The following is a 21947-nucleotide window of genomic DNA, read 5'->3' on the forward strand; positions in this document are numbered from 1 at the left end:
ACAGCCTGCCTCTCACCTTCCGAAAGTAGCTGTCCTCCGCTGGCTCCGCCGCCTGGCAGCCGCGGGGCGGCAGGGCGTCCGTCATCTCCAGGCGAGTCCCTCTCCTGCTGCTGCTGCTGCTGCTGCTAAGGAGGCAATCGCTGCTGTGGGGGATCTGCGACCCTGCGGGAAATGTCGGCGCTGCCCCACGGCGCCGCCCGGCTCCACCTCCGGCAGCGGGGAGGAGCTGCCCCGCCTCACGGCGGTGCCCCTCACCGCTCCCTGAGCGGGTGGCCCCGGCACGGCGACCCCCGGTATGGCACGGCCATTCTCTTCGCGTTCCGCCCTCACAGCCTGCGGGGACCTGGCAGTCCCTGTCCCGGCAGGATGAGGCGCCCCTCGTCCGGGGCCGGACGGTGACTGAGGGGGAACGGGTGCTCCGCGCCCCGCTGCGCCGCCTCCGCCGCGCTCCTCCCCGGCCCCTCCGGCTGTTCTCCGCGCTCCTCCGGAGCGTGGCGGAGCCTGGCCGGGCGCCTCGAAGGCACCGCTCGCCTCACGCCGCTTCCCCCCGGCCTCCCCGCACCGCCGGGCCAGGCGGCAGCCCCTGGGGGATCCGCCACGTGCCGTGTCCCCACACACACGGAGCTTTCCCGGGCGCGGGGGTCGCCTCAGCGAGCTGGCCCCTCAGCGCGGGTCATCCCCACAGCAGCGGAGCTGGCCCCGGGGAGGCCGGAGCTCTCCTTAGTCGGGAGGGACCCCAGACCCCAGGGGGAGGTGGCATGGCCCTGGGCCCCGGCCCCGGTAAGGGCAGCAGTGACTTGGGGAGAGGCAGGCTGGCCTCGAAGCTGGGAAACCGCTGTGGAGTCAACCTCAGAACTGCAAAAATGTGCGGTGTTTGCAGGGAAAACGGCGTGTCTCCAAAATCTTCCGTTGAGCAACTGGTTCTGCAAATGTTTGTACTGGGCGCTCAAGTAAGGAAATGGCCAATATTGGTTACAGATACTACCCAGGCCTAACCTGCGGAGTTATGTGGGCTTTTAGCACTTAAAGGCAAAATACTTAAAGCTTATTACTGAACATATCTTATCCCCCTTCCTTCTCAGTTTTTCATCTTTCTTAGCAGCGCAGTGTAGTGGTAATCTTCAGGAGTCAGGAAAAAATCTGCAAAGATAACTTTATCAAAGAAAAATGTCTTTGGAATTACATCCTTAACTGAAACTTTCTTTGAAAACCAGGGTGTCTCCAGAGAGTTATGCAGAGCAGTCTGGTTAAGCTGTGTCTACGGCACGGTTTTAAGGAAGAACGCTGGAGTCAGCAACTCAGAAACTGGGACCCAAGGATCTGATGTTGTCTCTCTTGAAGTCAGTAAAATTTTGTTCTTTCAGATTTTGTTCACTCTCACCCCAGTACCTTTTCCTTTTTTTCAGTAATGGTAAAGATACTGCATGAACACATCAAAGAATATAAGGAGAAATGATATAAGCAGAAATAATATAAATAAGAAATAATAATTATAAACAAGTAGAAATAGGTAAAAATGGAGAAGCAGTTTAACTTCCTTCAGTTTCTCTTTAGAGGTTATAAAGTTTTTTAAATTATTTTATCTACTATTAGAAAATATGCTGACCTTCAAAAAGTATTTGAAAAATAAAACTTTGCAAAATCACTGTAAATCTCTCATATAATACATAGTTTAAGTTAGTATCAATAAGAGAGAAATTAGTAATTTGTCAGCATAGGCTATGCCGGTACAATCTGGCAGTCAAAGCAGTATTAATGTGACTATCTCAGAAGTTTGCACTGCTTTCACTGCATTTATTGAAACTGGACCTAATTGAAAGGGTACAGCTATTACTCCAAAAAAAAAAGTCATAAGGGCTTGTTAGCCTGGCAAAAGGGTCAGGCAGTTAACAATAGGACAAGTGACTATTATGGTGTGGGCAGAGCACAAATTTGCTTAAGTTTCTGCAGAGAACGATACCAAATATCATTTAGCATATCTTGCTTATAAACTGCAGCCTTTCTCAGTGGCTGGTGGCTACTTTGACTGAAACAAAGTCAGCTGTGTTACACACAGCAAACTTCTCCAGCAAATTCAAGAGTCCGAGATACCTCTAACAGGCTTCCTTCTCCATGCTGAGTGTCCTGAGAATATCTTCCAACACTCTCAGAACTGCCAGATTAGACCGTGCCTTTCCCTTGCTTTGATAAAGGGTACTTCATCTCAACTGTGTTAGGGTCAATCTCCTATTTCTTAAGTAAGTTGCAATAAGTTTTGTCTGCCTATAGAGTGCTCCTTCTTAGTGAATATGCATTTTTGGAGAAGACATGTTGATTGCATGGTCTCGGTAGCTAGGACTGAGCTATGTAATGACGGGGTAGGAGCGCTCCATGACCCTGGAATGTAAATTGCAGCTTAGAACATTCCAAAAACTGATTTACCCTCAGAAAACATGCCCTTGTTCTTCTAACCAGTCGGTTAAACATCTCGTCTCCAGTAGCTTTTTGGTTGCTGTTAGAATTCCTATATTGAGGTGGGTTCATACCACAGACTTTCTCAGTTTCTCACAATTGTATTAATCAGGGTTTGGTTTCCTGCATTGTAAAGATTGAGTAATAACAGGCTAGGAATTGGGAGCTCATGCACTCAGAAGAAGGAGTGTACAGATGCAGATGTTTAGTTGACATCTTTAACTTTAGGAGACAGTAAATTCCGTGACCAGGTGCACAGGACATTGCACTATATCTGAGAAAACATCTCTTATCAGATGTTTAAGGATTTGCATCCAATGAAAATCAGTATGTTGTGCCTAAAATACTGAATTTGAAAGCAAGGAATCTTATCTCCGCATCAAATCTCTCTTCTTTGTTTTACAGAACTCTGTGCTATCAGACTTGTGCATTTTCACAGATAAACCTGCCAGGTGATGCATATAATGACCGCACTGAAAATAGGCACAGAATAGCAGAGCTTGAGTTGTCCCAAATGTTGACCCACAAAAGTCAAGGTAAGAGGGACTAGAATTTGGGTAGCCTTATCAGAGACACATGATAGTATATATGATACATGTGTACACATACACATTACGTGGCATGTTTCTATTTTGTATGCATAACTGCTTTCTCAGTCAGTCCTGTCCTTCTTGCCCTCCCCCATCCTGAAAAAAAAATGTGAATATAGGAAATTCCAGTCTTCATTCTTCTCTTCGGCCAGTATAAAATGGTCTTGCTTTGGGAAATTCATTTCCTGCTGGGACTTGGAAGATACAAATCTGGTTTGACTTAGTAAGGACAGGTGCTCCTCTGTGAGAAGCGAATGTTTATTTTTTTGACTATAGACATTGCAGCTACAGGATGGTAACAGGTGCTTCAAAGACATGTTTTATTCCAGACAGGCACAGAGGCTTATCAGCAAAAGCACATCAGAACTGTATGAAGAGAGACGTATGCATCAAATGAATGCTGTTTTTCAAGGTACATTCTTGAATTCTTGACAAGACACAGAGTTACTTATTTCTCCTCCAGTTGTTGTTGGCTTTGATTATTAAACTTTGATTCTGAGAGAAAAGAGAAAATGTTGTCAGCATCCCTGACAGGCTGTAACTTTACAGTTGGTGAGTTCAGCTGCCAGCTAGTTGTCATCCTTTATTTCTGAAGATTGCAGTTCTTTAATGAGGAAATGTCTGGTTACCATAGAGAAGTTTTAGGTGAGGAGAGAGGAAAAGGGTTCATAGTTTTTTTTTTCTCTCCTTTTCTCTCCTGTCTACAAATATATATTGGAGAAAAAAAGAAAAAAAATGGCCAAAATGGGTCATGGGGGCACAATAGCAATAGTGTTGTGAATCTCCTTTAAGACTGTTAAAAGTTTTCAAGATGTAGGAGTTTTTCGAATTAGAAAGCGTTGAGACTAAAGAATGGAAGGTCTTCTCGTAAACAAAAGAAGTCCTTCTGCATTTTATGACAGATGAATTGAAAAGTGACCAGACAGGAATTGCAAGCAAGTAGTGCCAGAAGGTTTCCTAAACAAGAAATTTACTGAGTAATACCAAATGGTATAAAAAGTGCTACACAAACTCAGTAGAAAGTCTTTGGATGACTATAGTAATAATATGTTTGGCTACAGATGCAGCATTTCACCGTTCCTTCAAGTTAACTGTGTTGCACAGTTAACTGGAGCTTTATGATCACTGAAAAAAACCTCCCATTTACTATCGAAAAACAAGCATGCTTTGCCTATTCTACTGCAAGACTATATTTGAAACAAGACATTGCAGTTTCAGGGCGATGCAGTTCCAGTGGGAATTAAGAATGTAAGGCCAAACATGGGCAAAATCATCACCACTTGTTCCAGTAATGCTTTGCCTTTGACTGAAACCCATAGATAAAAATCTGTGTACTTAAGGACCGTAGGCATTATCTCTTTCTTTGTTCATTGTTCAGAAAATGAAAATTAGCACTTTGGCTTAAACAATGCCTCAGGGTCTGTACTCTACTTGTGTTTCCTCAACTGATACTGTAACCATGTGTTGTTAGGAAGAGTATTAAGATGAAAATTCCCACTGAACCCAAGATAAGTCAGGGGTGAAGTCATGTTTGTCTCCTTTGTTGTTTTTTTATAATAAAATGTTAGTGTATTATTGTATTTTATACTTTTGGTCTTATATATCTTTTTTTTTCTTTAAGATGCTTTTGGATGAATCAAATTTTTGTTTCCTTCTTTTGTATATAGATTATGCTGCTTTTAGTTTCTAGTGTGAGTTATTCAAGTAACTTAAAACTAAACAAAAATAAGTTATCTGTTTGAGGAACTGATCTTAAAGAATACAGAATATTATAAAGGACGTGGAAAGAAATGTTTATGGTCTACCATCTTGATGGACTAATTCAAAACCAGATGTTGAAAATGTATGGAAAACTAATGCCTGAAGTCCATGTATAGTTTTGGGGCCCTATTTCAGCTTCATATGTACTGGCAAGTATTTGAGCTTTCATTTTAAAATGCTGTGTTGTTTTTTTCTTTATTTCACACTATAAAAAATGTATTCAAACACAAACTATCTGGACTTCCAAGTGTTTTAGTTTTCTTACCATCATCAAAAGACGTTGGAATCATTGTCTTGTTTAACAGCTACAGAAAGCAATTTTCACTAGGTGTAACAATTGTAAATTGGAGATAGAGTTTACTATGGACAAGGCAATACCACTGTGATACAAAAGTAATTCTATTCTGATAAGAGACTTAACGGGGAAAAAAACACTTCAAGATTTGATTACACCATCACTTTGAACGTAACAGACAAGACAATCAAAAGATTTTCTGTTAACATTGTTCAAAAAGGGTTTATTTAAGCATGTGTGTTGAGTCAAAGTCACAGAGACTTGACTATTCAGGAACAATTATTTCCTAAACAAAGAGAAACAACAACTGCGCTAACAACTTATTTTGCTACTATATGTTCTAGATAACTGCTTACTAATTAGTCATGATGAGAAAAGATAACGCATGCAGATAAATGTCTGTGACTTCTACTGTATTGTTTTTAAGTGAATTAGAGACCCAAATAAAACAGAATAATCCCTATTTGCATAGAATTGTGTAAATATTTCCTATGGAAACCTGAAACCACATGAAACTCAGGTAGTTTGACTTTGAAAGAAACCAGTTCTGTGTATACAAACACAAAGGCTGGATTAGAGAGTACACCACTAAACTTGCAGATGTCTTATCTGTTAAGTGCAGGAGTCTCCCAAGCCTGCATTGTGATTTATTTTCAAGGATTTCAAGAAACTGGTGATCCTTGTTTGCAAAAGTTCCAGATAAATGGAACGCAACACTTTTTTCACTCTAGCAAATCTCAGTCTTAAGGAAAACTGCAATGTTTAGAAATCAAATGAATCAAAACTGACATACGGGTTTCTGACGGGTAACACTGGGAAAAGACAAACTTAAAAAATTGTATTTTCAATACTTAGTTTGACATGAATGGATACTTACCTGTTCTTATATGGTCTTTATATAAAATATGTTTAGTAAAAGCTTTTCTCTTGATACAAGCCTCCCCAAAGAGATGCAGATAACTGTAAATGTGGAGGTATAGTGCTCTGCTCTGGGAGTTTGAGCCCGAAGACTACTGCACTGATTCCTGTTGCACGTTCTTTTTAATAGAATCATAGAATATCCTAAGCTGGAAGGGACCCGCGAGGATCATTGAGTCCAACTCCTGGCTCCACACATACTGTATGACTGAGAGCATAGTCCAAATGCTTCCTAAACTCCAACAGGCTTGGTGGCTTGACTACATCCCTGGGGAGCCTATTCCAGTACTCTTAAAAGCAATGTGGTCAAACAGATTTGGCTGTTTATCGGCTCCAAACTGCAATTTGACAAAATCTCCATCTCCTTTGTTCATATGGATTCAGCGAGGTTGCTTTGCACCTTCATTTTAGACAGTACCGTTTCATGGAGTTTTTGCTGTGCTTTTCCTAGCCCTTAGGCCAGAGGTATTTTGGTAACAGGTCTTATCTGGTGCATCAGATGTTTGGAGGATGTAGCCGAATGGCTATTATGTCAAGCGCTTGACTCTTTTTTAGCTTTATTAGTTGCCAAAGACACCAAGCGGCATTTCAGCCCATCGCTTCGGACACAAGACACTGCAGCCTTTTCTCCCTTTCCCCACAGCCTTCCCCAAGCCGGCAGCCCTGTCTGAAAACAACCTCGCTGAAACACCCGGGTGGCTCTGGGGGGACCTCGAGCGGCGAGGGCCGGCGCCGACACCCGGGACCCGCCTGTGGGGAGGCGCGGGGCGAGGGGAGGCGGGCCCGGCCCCGGCCCCGGCCCCGGCCCCGCCGCCTCCCGTGGCGCTGCCTTGGCCCTCGCGGGCCGCCGTGGTGCCAAGATGGCGGCGGCGGATTCGAGCGACAGCGAGGAGGAGGATCTGGTGAGCTACGGCACCGCGCTGCAGCCCCTGCAGGAGGGTAAGGAACCCGGCGGGGCGTCCCGCGCCTCTCCCCGTGCTGCGGGGGCTGCGGGCCGGGAGGAGACCCGGAGACAAGTACTGCGGCCCTTGCTGCCGAGGGGCCCAGGAGGAGCGGCCCAGCCCGGCCCGGTTCGGCTCGGCCTCGGCTCCCGTCCCCTCAAAGCCGGGAGCGCTGGGGTCTGTGGGCACAGGGCAGAGCTGCCTCCCCCTGCCCGCCGCCCCTGGGGCGCCCCACACGGCCCCCGGAGGCTGCCGGCCCCGGCTGTTGTAACACACTTTGCGAGCAGAGCTGGCCTTCCGTGTAATTTTAAAACCCTTTAGCTGAGTTTCGTGGTTCTGGTGTTTCTGTAACGTCCCAGCTGGTGTTAGTTCTAAAACTTTAAAACCAGCGGTCAGTGATTGTTATTCTTGGGGCTGGCCGCCTGATAATAAAGATGGAAGTTTTGTTGCCTGGCGGAGGTTTGAAGGCACCAGGATGCTGTGTGAAGGTAGAAGATCGTTGTTGTTTCTCAGGAACCACCATCCTTTGTTTTTGTTATCATTAATGATAGCAAAAAAAATGAAAACAGTAAAATACCTTGTGATTTGCAAACCAGATTAGACTTGAAGTATCATAGCCATTCTGTTGACTCACTTCATAAAAATCCTCCATGTCTTTAAAGATTGCCCTATCCAAGGGTTAAATATGACACTACCAATTTTTAACAATAATTTATTTCCTGTTAAAGTTAATTTTCTTCCTGTCAATGTCACAATAGGTAGCTGCAAATAAATGTTCAGTTTTTAGAAACTGAAGCTTCACAGGGTATGGTGGTGTTCATAAGTGCATATTTTTATGTAGCTTCTGTAGAATATTTTGCCAGGAGTTGTGCCTGAAGAGATCAGGCCCAAATCACCCATTTTTAATATTAATGTGTAATATTGGGGGTAGCTTGGTTTAAGTCAACAAAAGTGCTTCTTTAAGAAATCTCTGACAAATAGTGGTCTAATAGTTTAAGTGGGTTAATCCTTAGAGAAACCGTAATATTGCATATTATTTTCTGCCAAGCCTGGAACTCTTCTGTTCTCAGTAAATAGTAATAATGGTATTATGTGCATGAATGAGTTTATATAAAAGCGAAATTGGTTAGGTCTTGTGAACCTGCAAGTTCCTTATCACCATAAAATACATTTGAATCCCTTGTTCTTTCAGAAGGTTGAATGTGAACTAACATTGTGTACGTAAGAAGCTTCATTAGCTTCTCTTCATGGATGTTATTTACTTTACGTATTATGTTTTGTGAGTCAAATAAAAGATTCCGTTGAAAGTTTATAATGGTAGGATTTTTACTCTCAGTATATAAAATGTTATATAAAAAAGTTGCGTATGTTAACCATACCAACCAATACTAAGGAGAATCTGAGTGGTAAGTATTTAGCATTTCAAACCTTTCTAGAGCTTTGTGAGTAGTTCTAAGCCCCTATGATATATAGGGGAAATATTTACAGACTAGAGAGGTTATTAAGCAGGCAAATAATTTATTAGTCTGACCACAGGAAAATAAGTGTTTTCAGACCTAGTAAGAATTTCTATTTGAACACTTCATGCTTTTGTTCTGGCAGTGTACATTAACAATGTATACAAATGTTTAAAGTAGGGTGGGAATAAGTGTAAACTGCTGATGCTTTTTACTTTAGGGTGGCTGCTGTTCAGCCTAGTTCTTAATTGCAAGGGAAGAAGTGGCTTCTGGACTAAGTAGAGATTCCATTCTTTATGCAGTGTTGTGACTTAGTTTTGTGGTTTATCTGGTTGTAGGTGAACGACTCAAAAAGCCAGTTCCTCTTCAAGAACAGACTGTTAAAGACGCAAAGGGACGATATCAACGTTTTCATGGAGCATTTACTGGTGGTTTCTCTGCTGGTTACTTTAACACTGTTGGCACAAAGGAAGGTAAGATATCTTTCTGTCATCTGGGAAGGGTTATATGATTATTGTAATATAACATTAGAGAAAATAAATTAACTGTCATGAAGCATTTTTTTCCTACTGTTTGTTATTCTGTAAGTAGTCGGAACAGTATTTTTGAAGGTATTTCCCCTTCAGTTCTCGCACTGCAGTTTTATAGATGTTCTTGTGATATATCCTTAAGGTGTAAGGTTGAAATGTTTGAATTATTTTTAAATACTACATTGTTGTTTACAGTACCTTACTTTAAATGGCTTACTTTCTTAAAAGGATGGACTCCTTCAGCTTTTATATCATCACGGCAGAAGAGAGCAGACAGAACCATTCTTGGACCAGAAGACTTCATGGATGAAGAGGTACATTTAGAAATAAATACATCTCTTTTGGAAGTAGTTGCCATGACTGCAAGTTTTTCAGGCCATGAAAAAAGAACTTAAATAGCAAAACTAAAGTAACTTTAAAATTACTTCATGTATACAGTGTTACACTCCTAGATTTTTAGGATGTTTCACTGATACACCTGGGAAGCTCCCATAATCTCAATATTCAAAACAAAACAAAAAACCCTTCAAACCTTTCACTTTATGAGAAAATATAAATGCTTTTGAAACTGTTTGAAATATGACCATTCGGGGTACTCAAAAATCAAACATATAAATGGCTTGAAAAATGTTGCCAATATAAGGGCCACATCCTGTTTTCTTTCCTTTACTATTACAGTAAGTTAACCTTTAAGAAAAAAACAGGAAAAAAGATTTTTTAATGTAATTTTTTTTTCTGTTTTGTCTATATTTTCTAGGATCTTAGTGAATTTGGGATAGCACCAAAAGATATTACAACCACAGATGATTTTGCATCCAAAGCTAAAGACAGAATAAAAGAAAAAGCTAGACAGATTGCAGGAGTAGTTGCTGCCATTCCAGGAACTACTGCATTTGATGATTTAATAGGACCATCAAAGTAAGTAAATTTAAATAAAAGCTAATCAAGCAATTTCATTCACTTACAGGTGTTTTATTGCTAAGGCAAGTAATGTTTGATTAAAATAACTCATGAAAGAGAATGAAAGCTCTGCAGTTTTACATTTTCAGAGTGGCCTCCATCTGGATTTTTGTTTTGTATGTGCAGACTTGTGCTAGGTGAGCACTTACAGACGGATACAGCATATACTTAAATGTTGATGCGTTCAGATTTGATTTGAAAGTATGGTGCAAAAACATATTTTCAAATGGTGTTGTTATATACTATATTTCAAGGAATATTAAAATTGTGGTCTGTTATTTATTTTTGTTTTCTTCTTAGAATAACAATTGGTGTTGAACTGTTGCGAAAAATGGGTTGGAAAGACGGACAAGGAATAGGACCGCGAGTCAAAAGAAAGCCATGTAGGCAGAAACCTGGTAAGTTCAGTGAAGTTCCTGAACTCAGTAATAGAAAGTTAGCATTCAAGTTAGACCAATATTAGTCTAACTAGATAGTTAGACCTATTAAGAAGCTCATTTTAAGATTTCATTTTATTTAATATGTTTCTTTAACCTTAGAGAAATTTAGTAAGGATTCTATTATGTTTCTTACAGACCCTGAAGTGAAAATATATGGTTGTGCATTACCACCTGGACTGTCGGAAGGTTCTGAGGTATTGTGCGGGCAAAAGTTGTTTCTTGACTTACATAAAAATAACTTGTGTGTCAACACACGTTTAAAAAAAAAAAAAAAAGATGCTTTTTAACCAGCAATTTAGTGTGCAATTTCAAATTTTGTTGTTCGTAAATATTTGTTACGCATATTATGAAAAAGATTGAATGTAACAAAATTTATTCTTTTGCTAGCTAAGCAGGTGTAGTTCAAAAATAGTTTCATATATAGTTAAGGAAAATCAAGCTTGCCTAGTTTTATGTTAACTAAATATTGTAAAAGCTAAATGTACAAAACTCTTCTATTCATAGTTGTTCTTACATACTTTTATTGTACAAGGATGAAGAAGATGAATACCAGCCAGAGAATGTGACGTTTGCACCGAAAGATGTAATGCCTGTAGATTTGACTCCAAAGGAGAATGTCCATGGACTTGGCTATAAGGGTTTGGACCCCACACAAGCTTTGTTTGGTGTATCTGGAAGAGAACATGTTAATCTTTTTCCAGGTTCTGAAGACCCAAGTAATTTACTTGGTGATCTGCAACACAATAGAGGAAGAAAACTAGGTATCACAGGCCAAGTAAGATGTTGCTTAATGCATTTTATTAGTAATGTAATAAAATCTAAATAACTTTTGATTTTTTTTTCTTTGTGGAAGGCACCTAGTCACTGTAGACACTGTATTGTAAGAAACCTTAAGTATGGTTTGAAAACAGGATTAGGAGTACCTTGTTTCTGTTTGTTAACCTCTTTAATGTGAAGATGAGGGCAAATCCTTGTAACTCTTAACTGGTTTCATTTATTGATAGTGTTAAAGAGAAATGTAAAAGGAACTCAATGAATGATTGGATTGAGAAAATGCTTGTGTTACTTTGATTAGAGAAAGTTGATGTTCAATATGTTTTTAGTTTTTTTTTTGTGAGTTTTACTGAATCCTTTCAATAGTGTTGAATCTGCCAGTTAGAGGGGTTTTGCTTCCTTCCATTGTATTTGTAGTTCTTACATGAAGGAGTGCTGTGAATTTATATACTTTTTGATTTTTTTTGTGCTGTTTTATGTTTTGTTGTTGTTGTTTTTGTTTGTTTTGTTTTGAGTGCTTAACCTTCACATAAACTGTAAGTCTTACCTCTGGAATTAGGCTGCTGTCCTCACCCTGTACAGACCAAACTTAATATCCCTTCCTGCTAAGGGAGTGGAGTAAGTGGAATATAGTTGCTTCTTCCCCTCCAGTTTTCACCACGTTTTTTTTATGTAGTAGTACATTTTTTCCTAGTATGTGTGTGTGTATATATATATATATAAATAAAAATAGGGCACCTTACATACTGTAGATGGATAGATACAGATGTAGATGTGTTCTATCATGTGACTTAAACCAAAAATAATTTCACATTTTTGAATTCCCATTACTTTTATTTAAAATATGTTACAGGCTTTTGGTGTAGGAGCTTTGGAGGAGGAAGATGATGATATTTATGCAACCGAAACATTGTCAAAATATGATACGGTTCTAAAAGATGAAGAACCTGGAGATGGCTTGTATGGCTGGACAGCACCAAAGCAGTATAAATCCAAAAAAAGTAAGAACTGTAGTTCTAACAAATGAGTGTGATTTGTATTCAAAGCATCATGTAAGGGTAGTCTCTCTCTTCCAAATATTTCAAATGGATTGGTATCTTCTAGTTGTGATACCTGAAGCTTCGTCTAGTCTTATTGCAATATTCATGTGTTCCAATTCTGGAAATAATTTTAAAGTCCTACACTAATCCTAATTTAGACTAAAAACCCAAATTATACTTTAAAAGGACAGTATGTGCTGCTTTGTGAAATATGGCATTCAATTCCACCGAAGTAGAGAAGATTATGAATTATAGTTGCAAAATATGATCTAATACTTGCAAAGATTTTTTTTTTTAGATAGACTTGCTTATTTTCAAATAATAACATTTGTTAATTTTGTCTTGATACTGCTGTATTTTTAGTGCAACTTCTAACTGCATGGAATACTTCAGCAATTCCTAGAGCACTTCTTGATACGAAGTGGTACACAAACAACTCCAGTACTCCAGTCATGTTCTATCAAATGTACTGCAAAATGTAAAATATTCAGGAAAAAATGCTTTTTGTCAAACATACATGTTTTAAATATTGACCAACTCTGTGGTCATTTGTAGGGTCTGACACGGAAGTTAAATATATAGGAAAAATCTTGGAGGGCTTTTCCTTGGCATCAAAGTCATCAGCTCCAAACAAGGTAAGCAGATACTGACATTTTTGCAATAAGAATAACATCCAAAGCAAAATTGACCTGTGCTATATGGATTTTACTGTTGCTCAATGTTTTTTTATTTTCTTAGAAATAGAAGTTCTGGTAAGCAATAAAGACAGCTGGGTATGCGGAAGTTGTCAAACTAATGGATTAATTTAAACTTTGCCCATGTACAGGCCTTGAGCAAATACTTTCTACACTACTTACTGTTATTTTGAATAAAGTTGGAGGAGTGATTTGATTTAACTTTTCAATAAATAATGCACATCTGCTTTTAGATCTTCCAAATATAACATCCAGTTTTCTGTAAAAATCAGTCCCCAAACTTCGTCCACTTCACTATTTTGGCGACAAGTTAGTTTGTTAGCTTTATTCTTAGCTTTGTATCTTTTATTCCATGCATGTTTGCATAAATTGGAATGATGAATGGAGTTTTGTGATGAGGTCCTTTTGTGAATGAAGAAAGGAAGCAAGTTTGCATGGTATATAAAATCGAATTGTATAAGAGGCAGAGGGGTAACCTTTTGAAACTTGCATGCAAAATGTAGGGGAAAAGGAATTTGAAATACATGAAAATAAATGAAGCACAGAAGTACTCAATTATTCAATTAACTCACTATATGTGAATTCTGTTTTTAGAAGAGTAATTTATGAGCATTATCAAGAGCATTTACTCAAATTAAAGCCATGTGTATTAAGACTGGTTTATATTTGCTGCTTCTTGATGTGTGTGTTTTCCTATATAGAATAACTGTTATCTATTAACAATAGAACAATTTGTTCCAAATGTTTGTATTACAGTGCCACTTACTGACTTGGTCTAAAATAATCAGTAGTTTGTGATGTCTCTTTCTACTGTTAGTTGTAAATTGAGGAATTTTTAGATTGAGGTGACCTTTCTGAAACATTTCTAAGGGTTAAATACAAAGTTGTATCTTGCTTTTGGTTGTTGTGTTGTTTTTTTTTTTTCCCACTTCTCTGTAAAGATTTATCTGCCACCTGATCTGCCACGAAATTACAGACCAGTCCATTACTTTCGACCTGTAATAGCTGCTGGGAATGAAAACTACCATTTACAGAAGGCATTAGAGGAATCAACTGGAAAACTTGGTAGTGACACGACACAGCAAAGCAGGCATGCACTGAATGCGTCTCAGAGGAGTGAACAACTAGGAGAGACCGTTCTGAAAGGTATTGATAGATATCCCACCTTTGCTTGTTTTTTAGGTCCCCAAATCGTTTATATAACAATAAAATTTTGATTTAGCCTTGAACACTATTTTCTAATGTAAAAATAGTAAATCTAGTTGTTCAGCCAAAATACCTTGTCATTGTCCATTTCCATTTCTACAGATGAACTATTGATGTATCTGCCTGCATTTTCATGCACTTAAGTCTTAAAGAAGAAAAGCATGCATAGGATTAGATGTTTCTTTTTAGTGGCCTTATGAATTCATAATGTAGTAAGTTGTGAGTTTTGACATTTTTCTCTGTAAAAATGAGGTGTCATTGAAATATGTGGAAATTCACTAAAAATTATCTTGTAAATATGGCATTTATATCTACAGTAGTAAATTTTACAAAGTAATATGTAAATATGTGGCAAATAGCATAAAAGATGCAATAGTGACCACTGGTTTTCATTTGCCATTTCTGCTGTTATACTGTGTTGTAGCTTAAGAGTATTTTCTCTGAATGTGTATATGTGTAGGCTTTCTTCTCCACTGGAGGGTCAGAAATAATTGTAATAATTTTTCATTTCTACTTATTTGTTACTACTTCTTTTGGTTTTAGGTCCAGCTCGTTCTGTTTTGGAATATCTGTCTGAGAAAGATAGAGAGAGGCTCAAAGAAGTGAAGCAAGCATCTGAACAACAAATGAAAGCCAAAACGTTGCCTCAGCAGTCACGGAATAGCAGATTCCAGCCAGCCTCCCCAGATGATGCTTTTCAAAAATGGCAAATGTTGTTGGGGGGGCAGATAGCAAATGCTGGTTCTAGTGACTTCAAGCCATTTGCAAAAGATCCAGAAAAGCAAAAAAGATATGAAAGTTTTGTGAAAAGTCTTAAACAAGGAGAAAAAGGTAACTAAGGAAAGAAATCCTGACATTTTTAGTTTTCTATGGCCAAAAAAAAAAAAAACACTATTGCAATGTTTAAGAAATTTTTTATGACATTTAGTTGTATTGACTTCAGTGAAACTGCTTAGCGGTTTAAGTGTTAGCAAGACTTGACTTTAGGCATTGCGTTTCATACTTTGCTGTAGCAGAAGTGAAATTGTAAAGCATGTTCTGCTTAGGAAACAGGTTATTTTTTTTTCATTTGGCAAAGTAGACTTCAGCTTTTGCCAGTGCTGTAAACTATGCATGGAATAAGCAGTTTCGTTTAGTTTGTGTCTTTGTGAGGAGTAAAGCTGACAGATCCTATACAGGCAGAAAGAAAGCAATTGTCACAGCAGAATAGTAATTTTTGGCTCTCTCTTTCACCTTTTTCCCAAATAAGAGAGGGAAAATCAAAAGAAAAGCCACACGCTACATTTCTGGAGGAAATAGGAATTGTAAAGTGAGTGAAGTAGTTTACACTTGTCAGAGCTTGTTTTGCATGTTCTTTGGATATTCCGACAGACACTACTGTCAATTAGATTTGGAATTTTTCTTCCTAGAAGAATTTATGGCTGTAAAATGATAGCATACAGTAATTTTTAATAATACAGTTGAGATTAATACTGTCTTTAAACCAAATGCACATTAAATACCTGCGGGGATGCTTGCTTATTATCTTATTTTTTTGCTTGAAAAGCAGCTAATTTAAGTAAGCTTTAATTTCTGCTAATTACTTCTCTCCTTAACTTATAGTAGATACATTAGAACGTCATTTAGACCCAACTATGACAGAATGGGAACGAGGAAGAGAACAAGAGGAATTCTTCCGTGCAGCAATGTTCTACAAGTCCTCAAACTCAACCCTGTCATCCAGGTTTACCCGGGCCAAATATGAAGATGATGTTGACAAAGTCGAAGTTCCTCGGGACCAGGAGGTATATGCTGTTACGGTCTTTTTAGTATACTGAAGTTATGTTTGTTGCCTTTACCCTGACTTTCAAAATTCTTTTTCTTTAAAACTTTTGTAGATACCTCATCAATAATGTTTTTTTGCTCTTCTGTTAGGTAAACCTTTGAAAACGTTTGCTGCAAACAAAGCAGTGATTTGTTAATCTGCATTGAAATATTTGTTAGTGTGACAACAGGACAGTTGTCCTGTTAATTCAGTTTATTCAGTAAGTTAATTCAAAAGTTAATTCAGTAAGTTGTTACTTATCTAGCAGATAATGTTTTGACTTTTTCAGAATGATATTGATGATAAGGAAACTGCTGTGAAGATGAAGATGTTTGGCAAACTCACCAGAGACAAGTTTGAATGGCACCCTGAAAAGCTGTTGTGCAAAAGATTTAATGTTCCTGATCCATATCCCAAGTAAGATGACTGATAAAAGATACTTATTTTTAACACTTTTTAAAATTCTGACAGCTTGTCATATGCTTTTGAAAAATTTGGCTTGATGTTTTAAAACCTTACAGTGTTTTAATTGGCCTCATTAAACATGGTGAAATCACTTCTGAGAAAATAGTATGCATTTTAAGGACTACTGTAGCTTGTTGTAGATAATCTGAGGCCTTATTTTTCTATGTTGAAAATAATAATTTTTTTTTTATTTCTCTATAGTTCTTCCATTGTTGGTTTACCAAAAGTGAAGAGAGACAAGTATTCTGTATTTAACTTTTTAACTCTGCCTGAGCCTACCACATCTATAACTCAAGAAACAAATGAAAAAAAACAACAGAATAGCAGTTTCAGCAGTAAGTTATAGTTGTTATTTTATTCATGTAGTTATGAGGTAATGGTGTAGAAATGTCTGTCTTTGTTATGGAGAATGAATTTATCCATAAATTCAATATTTTATTTTTAATTAAAGAAAAAAGACATGAAATTTGAAAATAAATGCAATAAATTCAATTCAGACATAAAAACAAAAGTCAGCATCATTATGATAATTGTTTCCACCTAGAACACCTTTATAGGTTAGATATTCATTAAAAAGATTTAAAAAGCACCAAACCATACTGAAGAAGCAGAGTATTTTAAAATCAAGTAGGTCATAAAATGCACTATGATTTAGCATGCAACTGATTTGAATGTTTGGGACTTTTTTAGAACCAAAGAAACCTTCTAGATGGGATGTATCAGATAAAGAAAAGGAGAAAAAAGATTCTATCAGTGAATTCATTAGTCTTGCTAGATCAAAAGCTGATCTTCAGCAGAAGCCACCAGAGCCAACAACAGAAGAATCTAAATCAAAAGCTGATCTTCAGCAGAAGCCACCAGAGCCAGCAACAGAAGAATGTGGAACAAGTGAAACTCTTCCTAGTGAGGTGGGTTCACAGTGGTGTTTGGAACGTAAAGGCAACCCTGAAATAATGTTGGTAGTATATGTATTGGTTTAACACAGACCCGTTTGCTGAAGGGCCAACTCAGGGTAAGCAAAGAGAAAGTGAGATTGCCCTTGGAAGAATTTTGAGTTTGTAACTGAGGTAAAACTTTCACAACATACAAGAACAGCAAGTATGACTATCTGTACTTTAAGTAGCAGCTCAAGAAAAGATAAAATTTAGCTCCCAGTTGGGGGGGGGGGGGGTGGGTTAAATTCAGTCCCTTACACCCACTTTGGTCACGGACACAGAGTATATGTATTTTTTTTCTGCTTTGAGTAGAGGTGGGTGTCTACTTTGTGGAGAAAAGTGATGTTTTCCCCTTTGAACAAATTTACTTTGAGTAGCATATAAGAGAAGTTTAAACTAATGAATAAGAATTTCTAATATCTTGGGATCTATTTTCAACTGAGTAGAGCATAAATTGCAGTACTCTTTAGAGGATGTGAGTTTAGCAGTGCTTCAAGGTTTTGGCCTATCTATTGTGATATGTGATTATTTTGTAAATACATCTCAGAATGTTTGAACTTGCTGTATTGCTCAACTTACCAGATTTTTAGTTTCTTTAGTGTTTAAATATGGTTTGTTATGCTGTTTTGCAGGTAGCTGATGAAGATAAAGATCAAGAAGAAGAAAGCAGACCATCCATGGACTTATTTAAGGCCATCTTTGTGAGTTCCTCTGATGAAAAATCTTCTTCCTCTGATGAAGAGAGTGAAGAAGAACAGCAACCAACTACTTCGGTAACAGATTCAGAAACCACTAAGCAAGTTAATCTACCAGACAGTTCCTCATCTAATGTACAAGGTAGTACTTGATGCATCTTTATTTTTATAAACATCTTGTAAAAAAAAAAAAAAATCCTTTGTGAATCAAGTACTCTGGGACTGCTAGGACAGTTCTGTACTCTCGTGCAGCTCATCTGGCATTGGTCTATCTAGGCATGAAGAAAATGTGAATAGTACAGCCCTGAATAAGACCTTGCATGTTAGTGTTATTCATGTTGCCATGTGTCTTGCGTAGATTTTACAAGCAAACTGCCCTATAAAACATTCTTGTTAATCAGTGAGGGGGGAAAAACATCTAAGGTAAGGGTGGACATACAGGGAAACTTATACCTATAATAAGTCATAAGATAACCTAATAAATTATTCCTATCTTATGGTGGATATTTGACAAGTTCAGAAATAAATAGTATGCATTTATTTAATAAAGTCACTTTCTAAATACTGACACTCCTGTAAAATGTAATGTTAAAAATAATTTTACTAGGACATCAGAAGGTTGCATTTTATTTGTATTCTAGTTATAAAAGTTGTCACAATAGTTCTATGAGAGAGGGAGAAGACCGACTTTACCTTACTAAAATTCAATAAGTGGACTGTAAAATGTTTCTATATTTTCAGATTGTCATTAAATTAACAAAATGTACAATATACTTAGCTTTCAGTGAAAAAACTTTTACATTCTTTCACAGTTGGTTCTGTTAACATCTAACTTTTAGTTTTTATGAACTTTATAGATCTAGAGTCTTTTTTTTGTGCCAAGGAGTGTAAAAGTAATACTACCTTATTACATAAAAGCAAACGTACTGGATAGTAAGTAAATTGTAATTGTATAATAGGTTGATTTTGAATTAAAAATATATGTTTATATGTTGCAGTCTTTCAGGATGTCAACTATGCAGTTAGCCAAGACAATTCACAGAGATATAAGATGCGAATCAGTTTGCTTTCTTAGAGGTTTTTAGAAAGTCTGCTTTAACTTTTTTCAGCATTTCTTGACAAAAATGTTTTTTTTCTTTCGAATAAAGAAGTCTTTGTTTTGTTTTATTTTCATAGACAACGTGTCTGCTAAAGCTGAGCCTGGCGTTTCTTTGTTGCCTGCTTCAAAGCAGGAACTGGATGCAGCAGAGGAATTTGGACCAAAGTTGCCCCCAGCTTTTCCTTTTGGTACGTTCTATAGATTTCTTGTATATGAATTCTGCATGTTGAAGATGTAAGATATTTGATGTATGATATTTCTCTTTAATAAATGTTTGTGAATAGCTACTTTACCTCTTAAATGCGTGCACTATGTCAAACTGGCATCAACAAACACTTTGTTGTCGTGCTATGACAGACTAGGAGGAACTTTTTTGCCTGTACCAACTTGTTGTAATTCCATAGAGGCAGTGTTAAAAAAAAATGTAATGAAGATACAGGGTGAGAATTGCAATTCATTTATTGATAGATTGCAAAGTCCTTTAATTACAATAAGGAGGTTACAGTTAGAATTTTTAGACATTTCACATCCATTTGAAAGCTTAAATTTTTCTTTTAAAGCAGCTTATTAGATTAATATAGAAAGTAATAATTAAGTTACCTTTTTTGTTCATGCCTTTTGTTTCTGCATGTGCTTTGTGCTTTAGGTCCTACTCGGCAACAAGAAACAGCGATGCCAGCAAGTTTTCCAGGGCCTAGTAGAAAAGAAAGACATAAAAAGAACAGAGAGAAACAGAAGACTAAGAGAGAACGCAAACATAAAAAGGAAAAGGTATTTAATTTAACTAAACAGTTTACTGATTCTTTGATCTGCCTCTTGAATTTTCTCGTGATTTCTTCTACATTCTAGAAAATAAACATACTGGGACTGGAGCAACTCAAGTGTTTTCTCAGATGTTTTGAGACTGGAACTTTAGAATAGTAAATTGTCTAACTAGGGTGATGCTTTTCCCATATATAGAATGTGACTGCAGATAATACTATGGGTAGTTTAATGTTGTGTAAATGTCCTCTTTCAATTAAGCTTGGAGCCTACACTGAAATCAACTTTTAGAGATGTTTGCTTTTTTGTTGTTGTTGTTGCCTTTCAGAATAAACCAACTCTTTCAAAATGAAACTGTAGCGTAATATGGGTTTGTTTTTCCTTTTTACAGAAGAAGAAACGTAGGAAACACAAAACCAAAGGAAAACACAAAAATAAAAAATCAGAAAAAGACAGCAGCTCAGATACTACAGACAGCAGTGATAGCCTTAGTGATATAGATACCACAGGCTTGTCACCCAAAGAACTTCTAAAAAGGTAAACAGAAAGCTGACTGAAACATTTACAAACTTTCCAGTGGATAACTAAAACCTCAATTTATGAAGTGTCATTTTAGTAAAGCTGTTTGTAGCAAATATGGATCAGCCAGTCTCTCTATGTTTTAAAGCCTGCTAGTTTGTAATGTTTCCTCTCTTTATTAAACAAATACTAGGTATCTTAAGGTAGAGGATAATCAATTTTAGGATGGAAGCCTCTTGAGATAAAGGGCACTAAATAAACAGTTCTGTGCGAGTTAATGGAATTTACAGTTACATATAACTGATATTGTGGAATTAATTTTGAATGAATTAAAAATCGAACAAGTACAGATGGTGAGTCATATTCCATTACTTTGTCTACTGTCTTTACTTGGAAACATTAGAACCAATATCTGCTTCAGAATGTTTTGAGTCTTGTTGATAATCAGCAAAAGAACCAATTCAAATAGATCTACTGTGTGGCATTGATACTTAATATAATTCTGTGCTTCAGCAAGGAGCAGTGAAGCAAGCAGAATGATGGTTGACTCGTGTACATGTCTTCTAAATCTAAACTGTGGTGTTAGATTTTTGTAAACTAGAGACTTAAACATATTGCCAGCAGAGATGTGAAAATAGAAAAAGAACAGTTTGTAACTTAACACTGAAGTAAACTACAAACAAAAGTAACTGCATCTGGTTCAGATCATAGTCAAGTTAAAAAGCATCCCATGTGGAACAGTCACCACGTTGGATTCTCTTGGAACTTTTATTAGCTGAAAGACAGGTCTCTACAGATTTGTTGAAGTATCTCATCTAGATATCCTGGCAAAGTATTGTGGTCTAGCTATTAAGTGGAATGGGCATGTACAAAGGGGAAAAGGCAGCATTGCAAAGGTCTGTGCCTTCCATTTCTTTGGAACTGAGATTCAGTTGTGTATTTGTATTTTTGTATTAAAAAACCAAGGTACTTTTCCTTTTGATTTCTAAATAGCCAAAGTATGTTTGTGTGCATTTTGTACAGAACAGTTTGACTTTGTTGTACAAGCTGGTATTTCATAGCCTTTGCTTTTTTTTCTTCAACACTGTGGCAAAATGTTTTTATCTCATATATTTCTTTCGTATGGTTTAAGAAATGGCTCAAGTAATTACATATTCTGAATGTTGCATGTAATTATTCAGTCTGTTTTCTTTCTCTCTTTTAGATTGAAACAACTTCAGTATTGAAGAAGTAGCTTGTTTTCTTCAGTGCTGCGTGACTTTTAATCTCAAATTTTTGATCTCCTCCATGATGGTAGATCAGTTACGTATTGTATACTTCGAAGCATTGTAGATACTGTATTCATATTGAATTTGTCTGAGAGTAAACACATATATGTTTATTTTGTGATGCTTCATAGGATTGAAATGCAAGGATTATGGAATGTTGAAAAAGACTCCTTCTGTAAAGCATAGTCTGAAATATTGCAGGCTCTGTTTTAATTAACACAAAACACGGTATTTTAATAAACTAAGTATTGCAAATCATTTTTGTACAGTAAGTCATTGCCTAAGACCTCTAAATTAGATCTTTCAGGATGTGTGGGAATGGCACGAAGCTGTGCCAGGGGA

The 21947-nt window shown here is 37.4% G+C and overlaps 2 protein-coding genes across 3 annotated transcripts in view; one reads left to right on the forward strand and one right to left on the reverse strand.

The window, feature by feature from the left end:
• Positions 1 to 235, reverse strand: part of RHPN2 (rhophilin Rho GTPase binding protein 2) — a 28731-nt gene extending 28496 nt beyond the window's left edge. The window contains exon 1 of the mRNA XM_083794713.1: positions 17 to 235. Coding sequence (XP_083650839.1) covers positions 17 to 85 — 69 coding nt within the window. The 5' untranslated portion in view covers positions 86 to 235. The remainder of the gene's footprint in view (positions 1 to 16) is intronic.
• Positions 155 to 21863, forward strand: GPATCH1 (G-patch domain containing 1). Of its 2 annotated transcripts, none has more exons than XM_083794658.1 (24): positions 155 to 293; positions 1215 to 1340; positions 2857 to 2987; positions 3371 to 3453; positions 6659 to 6954; positions 8752 to 8886; positions 9172 to 9257; positions 9701 to 9861; positions 10204 to 10301; positions 10479 to 10537; positions 10876 to 11118; positions 11971 to 12118; positions 12713 to 12792; positions 13794 to 13998; positions 14602 to 14889; positions 15661 to 15842; positions 16152 to 16279; positions 16529 to 16662; positions 17018 to 17235; positions 17895 to 18099; positions 19134 to 19244; positions 19703 to 19827; positions 20210 to 20355; positions 21542 to 21863. In XM_083794658.1, the coding sequence occupies exons 5-24, from the start codon at positions 6876 to 6878 to the stop codon at positions 21561 to 21563; spliced, it is 2853 nt and encodes a 950-aa protein (XP_083650784.1). In that variant the 5' UTR covers positions 155 to 293; positions 1215 to 1340; positions 2857 to 2987; positions 3371 to 3453; positions 6659 to 6875; the 3' UTR covers positions 21564 to 21863. The 2 variants fall into 2 exon arrangements, with proteins under 2 accessions (XP_083650784.1, XP_083650785.1); XM_083794659.1 differs by lacking the exon at positions 155 to 293 and adding an exon at positions 557 to 950.
• Positions 21864 to 21947: the final 84 nt, after the last annotated feature.

Source organism: Anser anser (assembly GCF_964211835.1).
Source record: "Anser anser genome assembly, chromosome: 11".
NCBI classification, from domain to species: domain Eukaryota; kingdom Metazoa; phylum Chordata; class Aves; order Anseriformes; family Anatidae; genus Anser; species Anser anser.

Excerpts from the sequence above, each read along its gene's own strand:
- GPATCH1 (XM_083794658.1), top strand. The coding sequence starts at position 6,876 with ATGGCGGCGGCGGATTCGAGCGACAGCGAGGAGGAGGATCTGGTGAGC. Across the intron at positions 10,538-10,875 it reads GACTGTCGGAAGGTTCTGAG|GATGAAGAAGATGAATACCA; the intron begins GTATTGTGCGGG and ends TTATTGTACAAG. Across the intron at positions 16,663-17,017 it reads ACAGAATAGCAGTTTCAGCA|AACCAAAGAAACCTTCTAGA; the intron begins GTAAGTTATAGT and ends GGACTTTTTTAG.